Source organism: Arctopsyche grandis, chromosome 3, assembly GCF_051622035.1.
Source record: "Arctopsyche grandis isolate Sample6627 chromosome 3, ASM5162203v2, whole genome shotgun sequence".
In the NCBI taxonomy this organism is placed as follows: domain Eukaryota; kingdom Metazoa; phylum Arthropoda; class Insecta; order Trichoptera; family Hydropsychidae; genus Arctopsyche; species Arctopsyche grandis.
The window spans coordinates 20,577,630-20,597,491 of NC_135357.1; the positions used below are offsets into that span (position 1 = coordinate 20,577,630).

The 19,862-nt window shown below is 33.1% G+C and overlaps 1 protein-coding gene across 5 annotated transcripts in view; it reads left to right on the plus strand.

Annotated features, from left to right (window-relative positions):
• Positions 1 to 15,702, plus strand: part of Sema1a (semaphorin 1a) — a 306,626-nt gene extending 290,924 nt beyond the window's left edge. For all 5 annotated transcript variants that reach the window (XM_077428190.1, XM_077428188.1, XM_077428189.1 and 2 more), the window contains 15 exons: positions 1,100 to 1,208; positions 5,568 to 5,763; positions 6,895 to 6,999; positions 7,123 to 7,211; positions 11,518 to 11,659; positions 11,738 to 11,940; positions 12,019 to 12,176; positions 12,256 to 12,338; positions 12,410 to 12,647; positions 12,737 to 12,876; positions 13,052 to 13,204; positions 13,290 to 13,500; positions 13,580 to 13,865; positions 13,939 to 14,095; positions 14,200 to 15,702. In XM_077428190.1, coding sequence (XP_077284316.1) covers positions 1,100 to 1,208; positions 5,568 to 5,763; positions 6,895 to 6,999; positions 7,123 to 7,211; positions 11,518 to 11,659; positions 11,738 to 11,940; positions 12,019 to 12,176; positions 12,256 to 12,338; positions 12,410 to 12,647; positions 12,737 to 12,876; positions 13,052 to 13,204; positions 13,290 to 13,500; positions 13,580 to 13,865; positions 13,939 to 14,007 — 2,182 coding nt within the window. In that variant the 3' untranslated portion in view covers positions 14,008 to 14,095; positions 14,200 to 15,702. The remainder of the gene's footprint in view (positions 1 to 1,099; positions 1,209 to 5,567; positions 5,764 to 6,894; positions 7,000 to 7,122; positions 7,212 to 11,517; positions 11,660 to 11,737; positions 11,941 to 12,018; positions 12,177 to 12,255; positions 12,339 to 12,409; positions 12,648 to 12,736; positions 12,877 to 13,051; positions 13,205 to 13,289; positions 13,501 to 13,579; positions 13,866 to 13,938; positions 14,096 to 14,199) is intronic.
• Positions 15,703 to 19,862: the final 4,160 nt, after the last annotated feature.

Here is a 19,862-nt window from a genome sequence, read left to right on the forward strand (position 1 = left end):
TCCTATGGTGGATGGGTCACGAGACTTCTTTGTTTATTGTATACAGCTTGTTGATACTTCGAGGCATTTTTGGCGCGAACGCGAGATAAGATGATCAGCGCTAGTAAACCAGTGATTAACAAGCGCCAATCACCTAATCTCTACGTTACGATATTAAAAATATGCTTACCTCTGTACATTGTATGTATAATGCATTTCTCGCAAGTAGTATTACAATTTTTTTGATATACTACGCGTATTGTACATATATTAATAACTGTGTCAAAATACAAAAATTTCACCATAGGTGTCACTTTGGGGCAACCTATCATGGCACATATGGTAGAAATGTGTATAATAAAATAAAATATGTAATTCAATCCATAGTACTGCTTCAAAGCTGTAGAAAAATGTATGTATGTATGTATGTGCATAGTTTCTTACATAAATGATTTTAATAAATGTAATTATTGTTAATGTCAGCTTTCAGACACTTTCCACACTCAGAAATCATATCACACATGATTGATGATCTTTCTAATATTGTCTCTGGATTCGTTCAGTCCATTGCAGAATGAATCTGGTCAATTCAATTTATTGGAGATTCGGCTTTTCCCCATATCCCGTCCACGCTATTAACTATGACAAGTCGCTCCACGAGCGTATTCGCACTTGATTTATTCGCTATAATATTTATCCCAAGATGTATGTATGTATGTAGGTAATACATACAAGGATCTGCTCGCAACTATCCCTGTATTACGGATGTTATTAAGTTATCATTCGTATATGCGACATAATTTCAGTGCTATTATTTTGTTGGATTCTCAATATGCAAAAATACCCAACTCCGGGAAAAGAAGCGTCGCAAAATGCATCGCCTCGTCGTATCCGCGAGGAAAATACACATTCCGTCGGCCTCCTTCGGGAAATGTCTACGGTTGTCGGAAACCAGATAAAAACACGATATACTCCAGTTATAAAACTTTATGTATGCATAAGACATTATTACACCGTACGGTGAAAATAAAATCCAATATTGCGAGGTTTTTTTTGTTGTGTATGACGTGCATTCGCTTGTTTGTAAATTATGCTGATGGAATATTTCATCTTGTTTCAGAAATCTATTATACAATCTGAGCTTATCAGATCTCTCCGAGCAGCGTCGTCTGGTGTGGACTCCGCCCGATGACGACTTGAAAATGTGCATCATCAAAGGCAACGACGAGGTAAATATCATTGCACTTTGTTTACATAGCTTGTTGTGTTTAGTTGTCGTCAATTTTCCCTCGCACCTTTCTAATTAACTTTAGTACGCCTACATTTGAGGGTTGCTTTTGTGTGAATGAGGGGTTTTGCGGGGGTGGTTTTAGCCGCGTGACGCCATGAAAACTACCCGGCAAATAGCCTAGCACTGCGAAGACCACACGATAAAGTTTGATAGTTTTGCGGTCAGGTTCACAACTAGTTTGCTAATTTAAATCTAAAACACATTGCCAGCTGCCTTTTTCCACTCCCCTCTACATATTTTCCGGCTTTCGTCTACCGGATGTCATTACTTAGCCACCCAACAAATCTTACTCAGTGGCGACTAGAATATATCGTGATTTTCGTCACATTTGAATTAAAAAACAAAACCAAAATTGGCTTAGTTTATATTATCCAGCACTGTACGGCAACAACTCCACTTTTATTCTATACTATACAGCACCGTCCGATTTCGGCACATTCATACTGGTTTTTGACGAGTGCAAGGCAATATCGGCTTACACATACTTTACAGAGTGCGATGATACGGCTCAATATTGCTTGCGTCATATCGTCGAGTCAATATTTTCACAATATGTCATTTCAGAAAATGTTAATATGCGCTTGTCAGCACTTTCGTAAAAGTACGGTTGCACTTGCTATTGTGACGTCACGTGATGCGTGAACATTTCCACAAGAAAACCGATTCTGTTTAATACGTTTCGTTGACATGTACTGTTGTATAATATGAATTGATCGTGTCGGTTACTGATGTTTCGATACGCCACGTACACATTACGGAACGTATAGAATGTACTAAAGAATATTTTTCTTACTACTGTTTACGTGCAGTTGTCAGCTGATACAAACAAACGTTTCGCCCTTGTAAATATTTCGAATTTCGACTTGATCAAAAGTGGTGGCCTCGACAATTAAGCCAATTAAACTCGCACCGGAAATGTTTTTTCAAATTGATTATAATGAGCTCTAATATATACCTTCATATATGTACATACATACATACGAATATCTATTGGTGATATTTCACGGAAGCTAATCATCACATAAATAGAGTGATGGCGCACGCGCAGCTTTTTGGTCATGTCTAACCAAAATTTGTCTAATCTTCGCAAATGTGACCACGATAATCCAGTGTTGTTTGATCTTGCATTACTTGGGTGGGTGTTTCGGTGCGCGACCGTCAAAGGGTTAAATCCTGAATTATTTGGTATCATCACGACCGGTGGTGTTCACCGAGCCAAGGAAGCACGGAGGATAACTACTCCTCTCTCTTTGATGGCGCAACGAATAATGGATGGACTCATTAAGCGGCTAATGCGCCCAGTAATAGACAAGATTGTGCCTCCCCCTCGCACGTCACACCCCCGGCCGTTAGCCAGAGTGGGACAGAGGATGTGCGCCAAAGATCACCCTGCATGCATTCGTACGCAACGCATCCACTTAACTTTTACATTATGCGCTAATTTCACTTTTATTGCTCATTGAGCCTGCTTATTGTACATACATATATACGTGTAATAATTGTTTTATCCTTACTGTATATACTACATGTGTATATGTATATTTGTAAATTAATGTTATTTTAGAGCATTTTGCCTGTTATACTGTTACAACTCCGCATGAAAATATAAACGAATGCTAAACCAATTTTAAAGCTTCATCACGTGTCTAAAAATGTCACCAGTCAATTTTTATTATGTATGTGTATTCCTGAGGTGGTCTACCTCACGGCACCGAAAGTCAAAAGATCGAAAAAGCAAATATCGGAAGGCAAAGATTGAAAATCGAATGATCAAAAATAAGGGTGCATGGTAAATGGCACTATGTATACATATATGTATATAACGGTGAAATTATCTCTCTATTTGTCATACAGCCTTGTTTAATGTGCGCGCGCAGGATACGGGAGAAAAAGCCTGATCCTCTTGTTCCTCTTGTATCCTGCTCGCGCAAATTAAGTGATGATGTACGACAGGGGGGGGAGAGAGTTTTACCGCACGCCACTGATATATGTATATATATATATATATATATATATATATATATATATATATATATATACATACTAACCGTTTTTTATATGTATGCATGGTAAACGAACATTTTCGATTTTTTGACTGTCGGTGCGATGACGGACACCCATTCCTGAGGCTACATATTAGCGGTAGCCGCGACACGAAAATGTGTCGCTATAAATCTATAACTATTGTAGCGTACGCGTGAGGACGTAGCGAGTAGTGCTAGAGGTAGTTTATTGTTGATCCGTCGACCAGCCAGCTCCGAGTGAAACACGGAACAAATCCTCCAAATACTTTCTACGCAGCGTGTACCTCAGCACAAAGTTGCACTCCCATCCAGTGGTTGACGAACACCGATCACGTTATACTATAATATGTATCCGATAGCAATGGCAATATATTTAAATATTAATTGTAACAATAGTGAAAATGACGCTTTGTAACAATATAATTAGTTGATCTGGTGACCTAGTCAATCCACAGTATTGCAAAAAATTATCAAGAAACTTTTATTAATTATTTTTACAATGTAATGTGGGATTAAGTTGGCATACATGAATATAATGAATGATGAAGTTGGTAATATATAATGTGTCGGGACGGTCTTTTAAGGCCGTTGCGGCGCTCCACCCAGTAAGCAATGTTTTAAACCGCTCAACGAGATCCATTTTACACTACCGCCTTTTAAGAACCAGATCCTATAGTAATGGAAACGATAAAACAAGTAATTCTTTGTAAAATAGAAACTCTGCCAGAAATATTTTGGTGGTACTGCATGTATGCATGTCTATAGTTTCTTTATACAAAAATTGGTTTGATTGAAGTACTGCAGTACCCCTATTCCAATGCACGACCGCACCTAAACTCTAAAATATTCATTTCCGTTAGAAATCCTTAGCTGGAGCTTACGTAGTTTAACAATTAAACACAGCGGGCAGGAATCCACTTAATTTTTTTGTCATTGACATTTTTAAAAATAAGAAATTCGATATTATAGACTTTTTTTGGCAAATGTATTCGTAGTTAAATTTTCTCCGTATTCTAATACAATTGTTGTAGAATAAAAATCTGGAGAGGAAGTAGCGCTTTTATTTGATCGTTGCCAAATAATGGACCATCTGGATAAACTTTTGCAAACGTCCGGTTCCCCTCGAAGCCTTCAAATTCCTCCTAAGAGCCTTTTGTTGCCCTTAAAGCCGTATTATGGAAGGGAGGGCCTCGTGGCCCCAGGGCACGTGAACTCTCGCCGCAAAATAATGCGCCCACCATCGAAACTCCAGACATTTTTACTGCAACAAATTACTCTTTTCCCACAAAGACAGCGGGCCTGTATTGTGGTCACACTTTGCGTTCATTTTCTAGAACAAACTTATTAATTTCCAAGTTATTTGTAAAAACACACAATAGAATTAAAGATTCGAGAGCTTATACTTTTCGTGCTTCGAATACTTACGACCTTTTAAAATAAATACATATAATAAATCGTTGGTACAATTTTTTCTCTCGATCTATGTACATACATAGATAACAACTCAAACGATGTATTTTGCATATATTTTCCCATATTCTTGCTCTGATAGCATCGTAAACATTTCGGTAGTCCTCTCTACGGCATTGGGAAGAACGCCAAAGTACCAACGTCGGTAACTAGGGAGAGGGAGACTTAACGAAGAGCAGAAAGCAATTAGCACGAAGAAAGATTGCAGCAGTGAGATAAGGAGAGACCAGCGAGAACTGTATAATTCTACCCCTCTTCATTGGGACTCCCTACTATCTCCTCCTTTTTCGCTACAGTCACGTTACGACCCAAAATTAAAATGGAAATAATTTTCGATTTCCCGAAGCCGCACTCGAAATATTGCAAAAGCGAGCTCCCGCCAAATTATCGTTCGAAAGGAAACAAACCCTTTTATCTTGTATCGGTTGATTTATGCGCCAGAGACATTCGTGCTAGTAGTGTGGCTCAGCAAAAATGAGATTTATTCCGTTCGCTCGGCGTTTGGGCATTCGACCTACGTAGCCCAGATAATGTTTATGGTCGTTGGTACACAATAAAGTATGCAAATGGTTCAACAGTCGCATTGTTTTGGCACTGAAAGCCGACTCTTCCGTACGCTACCATTCAATGTGTTGTTTCTGATACATGTTATGTACCTACATATGTACATATACTATTACATATGTACATATATGATACATATGTAAAGTCGTATACTATTTTATCTCTCGTGCTGTCTAAGCTCGCAACATCACTGTAACGCGCCATCACTGTTTATTGATAACATTTTTATATTTTTACAGGACGGATGTCAAAACTATATAAGAGTTCTTGCAATGAAGAAGCCTGACACACTATTGACATGCGGAACTAACGCCTTCAAACCTATCTGCAGAAACTATTTCGTAAAAAATGATGGATACTTCCTAGACGGTGAAGTCTTGGGTCAAGCCATGTGTCCCTACAATCCTGCGCACAACTCCACGGCTATATTTGTCGGTAAGTCAAATTATAATATATAGTATTCATACATATGTGTTTTTGAAGTGTTTTTTTTTACTAAGTGAAACCGAAAGTTTAGGGAATGAGGAAACGTTCATACTCTCTCTACTCTGTACACGCTACTATAGGGCTGCTATACGTCCCGGTAGACCGGGACATGTCTCGGTTTATAGACCCCTGTCCCCGTGTCCCAGTATTCGATCTACCAGTTAGTTAGTCGGACAATAACAACTGGAGAAAAACTAGTAAATGTGGGAGTTAAAGGTGTAATGGCGGCGGGGGGCCAAGGACAAGCAGAAAACTGCAAGTTTATTGACTGTAGTTGAAATCATGAGTTTTTTAATTCTACTTTACATATATCATACAATTCCCAAACATCCTGATCGATATCTTGATAATTATGGCAGCCCTACGCTAATATTTTACTATTATTTATACAGTGCTGTAGTCGGGCCAGGTCGGTCCAGGTCGCCACCCTGGTACTTTGATATAAATATTGTTTTTTGAGTATAATTAAATATTTTTGCTTATATTTCAAATAAAATTTTGTATACCAAAGATTGTGAGCAGACTCCCGTTTCAACATTTGGTGACTACAACTATTTCCTCACTCAAAATGCCCATTTGAATGCAATTTTTTTTAAAAAACAGCCTAACAACAACCCATTGAAAAAATTATAGACACATTGAATGATGCCGAAATCGAATCATCAGAACTATATATTATTATATTGCAAAAAATAATAACTTACTCAGACCATTTTGATTTACTTTTCAAGTTAATTAGCATTTTATATTTTTATAAATATTTTTACTACCAAAATTAAGTTGCATATTTTTTAAGTAACGAAAAAAGCAGGGTTGTTGTAAAAATTAAACACCGCCCTATTACTATTTTATTTAGCACTACACCACTGGATGTATACAGTATATTTACGCAATATTTATTTTGTATCCTGTACGGAATTCTTTTTATCCTCTGTCTTAAAAAATTATAAAAATCAAACTGTTAATTTATCATACATGGTGCCAAGCTCCTAAAATACTAAAAAGTTTCACTTTTGAAACGCAAAATTGGTGATTTTTAATAATATACCTATACATAAATTTTACTTTTAATCGTTTCAGATGGAAATTTATACTCTGGAACGGTAGCAGACTTCAGTGGAATGGATCCGATTATATATCGTGAACCTTTACAAACAGAACAATACGATTCCGTGAGTCTTAATGGTGAGTGTATACTTATACATCTGCCCGTTCCTTACGACCAATGTTTCATTGAAATTAAGGCAGATGAATATGTCGTATACATACAGCGATAATTCAAAAGTAACCCATTTCTCCCATTTCCAGACCCCAACTTCGTGGGCTCGATGGCTCAAGGGGAACACGTGTACTTCTTCTTCAGAGAAACTGCCGTCGAGTACATCAACTGCGGCAAGGTAAGAACGCCCATAATCTCTGACGCCCTAATATCTACCCTGTGGCGCATTACACGTTTACGTCGCACCAAAATAGCGCCAAAATTTTACTACACACTGCATCCGCTCGACAACGGTAATGGCCACTTAACTTCATGTATAGTGTCTCTGAAACGACGTAGTACTTTTTAAATTTTCTACCAGTACCTACGAATGACGATCGCATTATGTCACTTCAACACGATTTCTTGATTTAGATACGTATGTACATTCATATGTACATACAATGTATCATGTTCAGAACAATGTGATTCCAGGTAATTTTGATCGTTTTAAATGTTATCATTGTTGATGTTTAAAGTACACGGTGATTAAATTTATGCGTTTTATGAGATTCTGTGGCGATTGAAATTTAATGATAATAAATAGTTTGTTATTAATATCGCATTCTCCCGGAAAAGTAACATCGATACTGCCTGATTGATTAATAATTTCCAGTCGAGTTGAAAACTTTAAACTTTGTTATATTTTTAATTTATTTTTTCTTGAAATTATTATTTTTTAACTTTTTGCAAAGTTGCGATATTTAAAAAAAAATCAGAAATTCAAATATGTAATTGAAACCAAAAGAAAATTTTTTTCAACCGCGAAAATCTGAATTCCTTTGTTTCTGAATAATTAAATATTTAAAATTTGTTACATTTTTTCAAATATTTTAAATAAATTTTTCCTTAAGCCCAAAACAAAAACGTAAATAGATTTCATTTTTCAAACGATATGTCTAATACATAATATACTTCCATAATTGTATGCATTATATATGATATGTTACAGTTGAAGTGTATCTTCCAGTTGTAATATATGTTAACTAGTTGGAATATATTCCGTCTAACCCATGTAATTTGATTCATATGGCGAATTACATTCCAACTGGTCAAAATATATTACAACTGAAAATACAGTTAAACTATAAATTTGTACCAGGTTAGATGTAGAGGTTAGGTCTTCGTGAAAACGTCTCTCGACTAGTAAATTGAGTTGCAAAGTCACATTTTTATTTCGGACATATTCTTAGAGTTATCGTTACACGGTACTGATTTCCTTTATTAGTAATACCTAGCAAATATTAAAGGATTATTGAATTCTAAATCATTCATAAATTCATTAGAGCTGTCAAAACTCAACTGTTATATTACAACTGGCGCATATTATTGAAAGTGTATTTGGGCTTGTAGAGATATAACTTTAAATTTAAATTGTAAAAAAAAGTTAAATTGTATTCAAATATGAATGACCTAAAATGCCAGTTGGAATATATTACATACATATGTACAACTAAAATACACTTCGACTGTAACATATATATATGTACATACATCAAATTACATAATAATAAATACATGAGATTTACATTCGCCATCAAAGACGAAAAGAGAATTCAAAAGCTATTCAACCTTACGAGTACGTCGAATATTCGTTGGCTTATATTCTCTTTTGTCCCATTTTGCTAATATTTGAGTAGCGCGTTGTGCTCTGGAAACTTTTGACGATTGTGAAACTTTAAAATTAATCACCAGAGCGTGCACAAACTGTTGTTTCTTTCTACTTTTCCGCAGTGAAGAGGTTGAATAATTCAATGTAAAACTTTAATTTTTTTAGAGACGACGACTATCGTCGTTTCGTTAAACAGACTCGCATTAAAAGTGAATTTGCTTTAATAACCCCCATCGTTCTGAATAACCTCGCTCCGAATAACTAATGACAGTGTTTCGATTATAGGGGTGTTCGCTGTTGTCACCGGAAGTTTGACACCAGGCCACCAACAAATCCCGCCCTATGCCGCCATTTTAAATTTTAATCGATGCTTTTTACACATAACAAATTCGCTTACGCTGTTATTATCGGCTCCCCTGTATAATTAGTTAATGTCTTTATTAATTGTGGCGTCACGCAACGCAGTTTTATTTCATTGAAATTATTCTTCGAATCAAATCTGTACTACCTGATCTCGCACATGATCGATCATTTTGTTTTTGTGCGATTTGGCCACCGTACTCTTACGATGAAAGTTTTTCCTTGGATTTTCCTTACGACCATTGGGCACTTAATGCGCAATTTTTTTCCCTCTCCTTAATTTCAATAGTCGGCTCGGCTGGTTTGTTTTCTCGGTCCGAACTCAAAAAGCAACGCCAGCACTTAGCCCGACGTCGAATTGAATTACAACTTTTCGGTAAGCACTTAAAGGTGTTCTCGCTCGCCGAGGTCAGTAAATAATTCAGAATTTCAAATCGCATCTCTTCAAACTTTTTCCCTTACTAATTTATTCGTGAATATATTTATTTTCGTATAATAAATTAACCACTACGATATTGGTTTAAATTCAATATTTGACTGTTGTATTAATAAAAAAAAACACTATTTTACAAAGTAAAATAGTGCTTTAAGAAGGCTGGACACCAGCGACTTGTCCATACAAACGTATTACACTTCTCCCTTCCTCAATTATGGCACTAGAGAAATTATTTTTTAATATGCTATGGATATCTATCATAGGCATGTTTCTGTGGTTTTATTTTTTTGATTAGCTATTTTTTTTATAGGAGCTAAGAGCCGCCAAACATCTATAAAATCGCCTCTTTTTTACACCCACGAAAAGAGTCCAGCGTGCTTATTTAACGGTTGATTTTTAAAAAAATACGAGCACACAAACATACAAAATATCTTTCTCATACCGATGATGATTTTTTTTTAAATTGGTCCAGTTTCGGAGGAGAAAACTGGAGAATACGAAACGTCGATTTTATCGATTTAAAATACTATCGAACTATTATCTGGTCGAAGCGCAAATGTCGCATTCACTCAATATGTATATTGACATATATATTGTCGCATTCACTCAATATGTATTTTGACATATATATTGTCGCATTCACTCAATATATATATCGAAGAAAGGAACGGAAACAAAATTAAGGTTTCGGGTATACAGCCCTCTTAACACTTACGCGCAAATAAGTGCAATAAAAGTTGCATCTATTTGTACAAGTAGACATTTAATCATTAGGGTGACGAGTATCCGTTCCTTCATGCACATTATTATGTACATATTTGTTGTGTGTGTGTGTGTTGTTTGCAACAATTGTTTAATGCTTTAATAACAAATTCAAATCTCTCATAGAACTTCTTTCATTGCTGGGTTCATCAATTTTCATAGATGAAATCCATTGCTTATCTTAATATATAATTTCGAAAGAGATGAGATTTTGTATGTAACTACATATGTAAGATTTTGGTGGGAGCATCGAAAATAAACCAAAGTTTCTATGACGATGATATCGATATTGTTGAATACTATTTTTTTTCGATTCAAATAAATTAATAAACAAACAGGCTTGTAACCGTTTATAAACTGAGCATTATTTGCATATACATGAGGAATTTCACCAATTTAGTGTAACGTACATACATATATACATATGTAAATGTATATTACATGCATTAAAACGTCGTTGTGTAGAATCACCGGAACAGAAGACACGGCATTTTACTCAACACAACACCTTCGTAGGATACATTTTGGCAGAGCGTTGTCCTCTAACGACGTCGACGCTTGTAAGTCCTTCGTCGTGGATGATTTCGCTTGTAATTTGCATCCCCCTCGAATCACCTGAGATCCGGCGCGATTTGACTACAGTTTTTCCTCTTTTTTTCTTCCCTCCTTTCACTCTGAAAAAAGCTCTCCGAGTCGCATATTTCCCATCGCCTATTTCATGTAAATCGATACTGGATAGCACTCAAGTTGTGCGAGTCGAGGCCGAAAGTGGCGGTAAACAACCGGCTTTCTTCACACGCCCCATCCCCTATCCCTTCGCATGCCTTCTGAGGGCTTCCTGAGAAGTCTATTTTCATGCTGAAGATCCTGGATGGATGCAGGAGTTGGGCGGGGCGGTTGAGGTTGAGTGAGGGAGAGAGCAGAGCGAGCAAACTATTCACTTATCTCCTGCGCTGCCATTTTTTTATCAAACCTCATTTTCTCTCCACACTGCCGCTCGAGACGAAATATTACACGTGAATATTTTCCCCGAGCTTCGAGGCTCGCTTGATCCCCATTTTATGAAATACGCCCGAAATATATTATAGCTTCTTTATTACATTTCGGTCATAAAACTCTCTATTAAAGTCGCTATGCTTTGGGGACAATGAAATTTGTCACGCATTATTTATGTATAATAATAAATATAAAACTAATGTGATACATTTTTACTACAATATTTCTTAATTACGTCAGAAACAATAATCGATTGTTTAAATTTATTATCAATTGCAGAGTGTTTTCTCGAGAGTTGGTCGCGTATGTAAACAAGATAAAGGTGGACCACATCGCTTCAGACACCGATGGACATCTTTCCTCAAGTCGCGTCTGAATTGCTCCGTACCTGGAGATTTTCCTTTTTACTTCAACGAAATTCGTAAGTGAATTTAAAATTCAATCGCATTTTATGGTGTTTTGGATACTAATAATAATCAATATGCATATATTTTTACAGAATCGACTACTGATATCGTCGAAGGTGAATATGGTGGCACTGCAGCTCATCTCGTTTACGGTACATTTACGACTCCACCAAACAGTATATCAGGAAGTGCTGTTTGCGCTTTCAGTTTGCAAGATATTTCAGATACATTCGAAGGCAATTTCAAAGAACAAACAGGAATAAATACCAATTGGTTGGCCGTAAATAGTGCTAAAGTAAGATTGCCGATGTTCTTAAAACATTTCTTTTTTTTTCATTATCCCATCATTTGATTATTATGAAATGTATTTTAGGTTCCTGAACCTCGTCCCGGATCATGTCGAGAAGATTCTAGTAACTTACCAGATCAAACATTAAATTTTATTAGAGCACATCCTCTCATGGACGAATCTGTTCCATCTTTCTTTGGGGAACCCATTGTTGTGATATCAGCACTCAGCTCACCATTTAGGTAAAATATAATATTTTCCGTTATTAGAATTGTCATTATTCAAAGCGATCCAATTATATAATCCAATTTTTAATTTCAGCTATCGCTTTACACAAATATCTGTAGACCCACAAGTAAAAACTCCCGGTGGAAAGACATATGATGTATTGTTTATCGGAACAGGTATGTCTCGGATGCTCTCCCAAAAACTTAGTTCATTTTAATACACGTTTAACACGATTTGTTTGTTTTAGATAATGGTAAAGTTATTAAAGCCATAAATGCAAATTCTGCCGATTCTGTACACGGTGTCAATCCCGTCGTTATTGAAGAACTGCAAGTATTTGGTTTGAAGGAGCCGGTGCGTTCACTGTCAGTTGTCCGTGGCACTGGTCCAGGGTCTAGTGGTGATCGTCTTATCGCAGTATCAGACTCTGAAGTTCAATCTCTCAAACTTCACAGGTGTAATTCTGACAAAATTAAATCTTGCAGGTAATTTCATCACACTATGAATATATGTATATATGAATACTTTCTTTTTTTTATTATTTGTGAAATTAACTTTTTTTATTTTAATTTAGTGAGTGCGTAGCTCTTCAAGATCCATATTGCTCATGGGACAAAATAGCAGGTCGTTGCAAAGCAGTCGAACCTCAATTGTTGGATGAAAATAATTTCTATCAAAGTGTATCAACTGGACAACATGCAGCTTGCCCACAAAGTAACTACAAATTTCATACTATGTCATCTGTAAATCAATTTATTTTATATCATAATATCCTATGATAATTTCAATTTATTTTTAATTTCACATTTTGTATGTACCTACTAGTTATTAGTTGTATTATTTTTAAATATATTGTAATATTCAAAAAATATTAATATCATGATTATAGGCAAAATTTTGGGTAAAGATGCTGGCAGCGTTGGCGGCTTGAGTTCCACTCAATCTAAATATAATGACTTACAACGTCCAAGTAAAGAACAAACTCGAGGGGAAGTTATCAATATCATGCAAGATAAAGAATTTACTAATACACCAGCGGAAGGTACATACATACATACATTTTTAAAATAATATTGAACGCTTTCCAAAGTCCAACACATATTTAATGGCTATATTATTATTCTTAGGACCGGCTGTCTCAGCGGCTGATTCGTTGCCTTCAGCATATTCAGCTGAAACATTGGCATTGGCTGTTGCTGCAGGTGCTTTAGCTGCACTCGCCGTTGGTTTTGTTGCCGGATATGTTTGTGGCAGAAAATGTCATAAAGATGAAGATGACAACTTACCTTATCCTGATACGGAATATGAATATTTCGAACAGAGACAAAATATTAATAGGTAATCTACTTAATTGATCAAATTTTTGAATACTTTTATTTAACGTGTGCATTCATAATGCTGCCTTGTTGCCGTTTAGAATTCAAGCAGAGCCGAAACTACTGTCACAAGTGGAAGAAGTAACATATGCCGAACCTGTATTAGTCCCACCGGGTGGTCAATTGAAAGCACCACATTCACCGCGCAGTACTTTACGAAAAGCTCCTCATCCCCCCTACCCCCATCCAGCTCATCCCGCTCACCCATCTCATCTTGGACATTCAGATCATCCACATGCCGAAACACTTTTTCAATTTCAGCAACCTGATGGACCTGCTGGTTATAGACAAGATCGCGATAACTTTGGGACACTTCGTTCCCATCAGGTAGCATGTGCTTTCGAAATGTGCCCAATGTTGAGCCTTCTTAACGCTAACTCATATAATTTTAATGTTTCAGGGAGATGGATATAGGCGTGGAAACGATGGTTTCTCTACAACACGCAGTGTTAAAAAAGTTTACCTCTGAGAAACAAGTGGGGCGGATGTTAGGGGGGAGCCCATGCCTGGAAACCACCATACGCATCGCTCCACTACTCACCACCACCATACGTTGGGTATAATATATTAATCATAAACATTTGTAAATACACATTTGTGCATATACAATTTTATTAAATCGCCGTAAATGGTATTGTAAATTAAATCTTACGAATTTCAGTGTCTCAACGTAGCAGTGGCTCAGAATCTTGTTCTGGTAGTGGGAGAGGTAGCAGTCCCAGCCCCTCACCTCCTTCCAGCAGCCCCAGCCCCCCGCCCGACATGCATCCTCACACGCCGCCCCCACCGGCTTGCAGTTATATTTATCGATCTTAAATATACTTATGTGATGTGACAAAATAAGACAATATTGCTTGCTAATAATATCTTGAAGTTCGTATTAGCATCAATCAACGTGCACTATTGGCCTCCGTAGCCACATATGTATGTATGTACTATCTGCCGTATTACAAATATAAAGAAAAAAGACTTATTGAAGAAACTTAAAGAAAAAAGTATATATATAGTATAATACATATATGGTCGCAAGTTTCCTCTGTTTGAAATGTATGCATTTAAAACTGTCAACACGATGATTCAATATGTTATTCATATACAGACACAAACACACATATTAATAATGTATTTACAATCATAATTACATATGTGTATGTGTGTATGTATATATGGATGTATATACAATTACAATTATGTATGTATATATTTTTCAGAAAAATAAGATTACAGCTTGCTTTTCTCTAACTTTCGTAACATTTTTAAATAAAATATTTGAATGAAATATTATTTTATGGTTTTAATTTAAGTGGGATTTTTTCAAATTCGGTAAATTGTTCACTTTTTGCAAAGCATACATATATATGATACAATTTTTGTAAACAATGCATTTTAAAATTACTTAATTTTTTTGTATTATTAATTGAATAGTTACATATTATCGTTTTCATATATGCTGTCTTCCAATGGTTTCACACAAAACAAAAATATTTGTATATAATATGTAAAATAGTTTGTGACAATTAATTACGTATGCTTTTAATTTTTTTTACAAATTGCGTTTATTTATGTATACATTTTTTTACAAAATTTGAAATATTTCAGAATTAATTTATTTAAATTGAAGCAATCTTGTCAGTTTTATTCAATTCATTTTCCACCTTTCAAACATTTGAAGTGCAAAATAGGAAAATTGTATTGTCACAGATTATCTAGCAATTTGGATTATACTTGAAGCATTTTTACTAACCCAGCTGAGACAAATATGTAGATTAAAGTTGAATTATTACAAATTGTTAGTAATATTAGGTACTGTATATACATTAAATATACGTACACTGCTATTTTATACTCAAATATACATACGCATCCAATTGTATATATGTATGTATTGTAATTTCGTTCAAATTTCATATAAATAATTTTTGTTTCCAATTTCAAATTTATTCATATACATACATAGTAATTTTTTAATACATTGCAAATCATAATGTAAATACTTATAATCCATAAGCAGCCTGTAATATTAGTTGAACTGAATATATTAAAAGTACTATAAATTAATCTAAGTTTTGATGTATAGTCATCACTTTATACATTAAGTTTTCATAATATTTATATTACAAGAAATTTGTAATGATTTGATAATAGAATTCTAGGTTACTTATTCAAAATTCATAAATATAAAAATAATATATTCATATATGACAAATATAACTCTACAAATATATAGATTATAACTCTAATATTCAGTCATTAAAAAGTGCTTCTTATGAATGTGTTAGATTTTTAGGAGAGATTTCATAATGTGACCTTTAGCTAAATAGGATCAATGAGAAATTTCTCGTAGGGTTTAAACAATTGTAAATTGTCTATACATAATGTTATTTTTATTCTTAATTGTTTATTAAAGTTTAAGCCAAATATATAATATTATATGGTCCTTCCGATATTGCTGACGTATTTTTACCATTTTTTTTTCTTTCTCTAAATACATGCATATGCAATTTATTTTACATATATTATTCCCAATATCAAAAATTTGTTCTTGTGAATATATCAAATTAATCTGAATAGTAAGGAAATTTACCTAAAATTGAATTATTTATTTATTGTAACAGAAAACACGTCACATTATTGAGAATAAAAAATAAAATATAAATAAACTACATCAAAAAAGCATTAACATAATCTTTACTATTATTTCTTATTTAGCGTATAGAACCTTGGGAATGTTATAATTAACATTAATAAAAAGACATGTCAATTGTATATTTTATATATCATAATCCATTCCTTCATTTGTGAAGTACCGAATTTGTGCACACAATAAAATAATTGGTACCAATTTTCCAAACATAGCTTTATTTTTTTAATTTTCGCAGTAGAACACTGTTGTACGTGATAATTCTTATTTGCTCCACAATTTTTTTTATAATACTTACTAATATAAATAAGACTGAATGATGTATTAGTATTGATCGGAATTATTGTCATACGTGAGAACACATTTCTAGTTTTAGTGTTAAAAGTACTTTATGCCTTTTAAAATTAATAATACTCAATCAGTTAGGCTTCAACGCCTCACTGACACTATTAAATCGGTTAGATATAACTTCAGCCAAATGCATTTTCAATTTTATTGAATCTCATCAACTGTGAATTTCTCATCTTCATGTTACAAAACTCATTATATGTAATGTATTAAAAATTGATAAATATTATTTACACCTAACTTATGGTGCTACCAAAAATTTTTTTTTTGTGAAAAATTGAAAATCTAGATATTATTCTAGTGCTGTTGTGTTAAATCTCTTTAAATTAATTTATGTTTCTTTAGTTAAATATTTGACATGTATTTATTTTTTTATATTGCCAAAGATGTATATTTTTATAGATTTAATTTATTTTAATAATTTTATTTGTTTGATATTTTTTATGCAAAGTAAAAAAGATAAACATTGTTCAATTGTGCATACGTAATTATATTATTGGAGTTGTATTTAACACTAGTCATTTTTTTATCATTATCAATTTTTTGACAACCGGTTCGATTCATACTGTTCTGAGCACATTAATGGGGAAATATAAATTATGTATTGGTAAGACTTCTAAAATATTTTTGGATGAGAAATCATAAGTCTCTCTTGAAATTCTGTTATAATACAACATTTAGGTTATATAGTTATAAGTGTTTTATACTTATATTTAAAATTAAATTTAAAAGCATATTACTCTACAAAAGCATGATTAGAAAATGTGTAAATAGAATTTTAAGATTACTCATAGTTTTACTGCTGTTTCAATTTTGTCTCTTTACTGAATGCTAATGCTTTTAATATGTATTTCATAAACATCACAGAATGACCACACTCTACACATCTGTCTCTGAAAAAATACAAGTTTTCAAAATTTTTGAATTGTTAAAAACTTAAAAATTCTGATTAACAAAATTTTTATTTTATATCGATACTGTTACAAATCCATAGAATTTATTTAAAAATAAAATTGTATTTGTGGTATAATTTACATTGTTAAAAGTCTTTCATATTTCGGGTAACGATGGAAAATTTCTTCCACACATATTATAATAGTATCATTTCCACTTTTCAAAAGCATAATTTCCAATCTTGTACATTTTCGAGGGGAAAATTTTTTAATAAATTTTTGTAAAAAATAAATATTTAATATTAGAAGAAATAGAATATTTATATGAAGATATTGTATGAAAATAAAAATATATTTTTAATTGCATATTTTATAAAGCCATGTCGTCAATTCCTTTCGTGAGATTTCAGCACACCGTCTGGTTATATGGATAATAATGAAGAACAAGAGATGTAATTCCAATATCGCATTAATAATATTTGACATTTTTTACAATGAATGGTTATAGGGTTCTCACAAATAAATATTTATAAAAATACATATTAATTTTTAATATTTATTCTTCATAGATAATGTAATAAAAAGACCTTATACATATATTAAATTTTTTCATAGTTGAAATAAATTTTGTTTAAATTAAAAGTAAATCTTTTGATAAAGAAAATTTTACACGTAGATTTAAAATTATAAAGATTTTCTTTATCGTACTCATTACAAATTTGATTAATTCCAAATGCAGTTTTTTATATGTTCATGCGAATATATTGTTATGATTTTCTTTATAAATTTTTAATAAATAACGTGTGTGTACATATGTATATAGGATATGTATGTATGTATATACACGTTATGTATATATAAATATATATTTATATATATATAATTAGATATACTAAGTAGATGAGCAGAGTTAGCAGTCTGTTGAAAGCGATTGGTTTTCACTAGCATGCCTTCATTTATATTGACGGGTCACGCATACTCGTGTTTGGCATCAATATCTCCCAAGTAACTGTTGTAATTTCAAGAGTTTGCACAAAAACTCCGATGTTTACAATACCATGATTGGGGGAATTAATAATTTCCTCGTGAAATCGGTATCTAGAGATCATCATGTTGCCTAGTCTGTACATTTTAAGTGGGGTTGTTGTAAACGTTTTTGCAAAACCTCTTAGAATAAGTTCCAACCAATTATTTGTATTAAAATATGAGAGAAAATAAAATTTTAAGACAATGATGATGAGTAATTCTAAAATATTTTACAGTTTCACTATTTATCACATTGTTGATTTTTTCTCCATTTTATATATGTATATTCATTCATATATCCCTAGTTACAAGAATAGTTTGCAATTACTTAAAAATATATCTAGATTAAAATAAACTTTGACAAACTGTGACTATTTTTTGCTAAATTTAATTTTTGTTCATGTTTGTACATTATGGAGTGGCTGAAGTATCTTATTTTGTGTTTTGATATTGTATGTTTTTAGAATTCTTTATGGGATGCCAGTTTTCTTAGAAATGTTTTCAATAATTTAAATACATATATTATTGATACATTCAATGCAGTTACCTGTAGCGGTGCTTTTCTGCACTTTTTTTTGGTAATATGATATGCTAAATATTTTAGCGACAACAACATGTATTCATTTTCCATAGAAATAAAACAAAATGTAAAAATTTATTATTTGTATTAATTTCTCATCAAACTAAATCTTTACCAAATAAAAAATATCTAAATACCTCTTATTATTACATTTTTATACACCTAATCTAATCTCAGCACTATCTTTACTGATACCACTACACACGCTAATCAATCAAATACATTATTTTTTGTTAAGTAATAATTTTACTCACTGAACATTAATGTAGCTAAAGGAAATACTCTTAAATGGCAAACATGTAAAGTTTTTCCTCTAGCCAATTTAATGTATAGTAAATAAAAGGTAGAAACAAAACACTATTGCTTTGGACATTCATATTATAAAAATACATTGACACCAATAAGCGGTATACATATATGCACCATTGAATGCACAAAATATAAAAAATATCACGTTGCCATGTTATTTTTAAAATTACAATTTGAGTGACGATATTACAAAAAATTATGACCATTCCATAAGTCAACCGTTTCAATTAAATATGATAGACGTATAGATAGATAGAATAAATTGATTAATTTCATTGATGGTAGACGAATATATTATTTTCAATTCAAAGGCTCAAAGGTCATAATTAAAATGGCCAACGATAGTATTGTGTATTATTATATACATATGTATGTATGTTACAGTGATTTAAAATATACTATTACTATCGTTTCAGGGATTTCACATTCCGATTACTTTACATTTACTTCTGATACTTCTAATAATGTCGTGTCTTCTTCTACCTCCATCAAAAGTTTTTTTATATTTTCTTCAATTTTCTTCAATG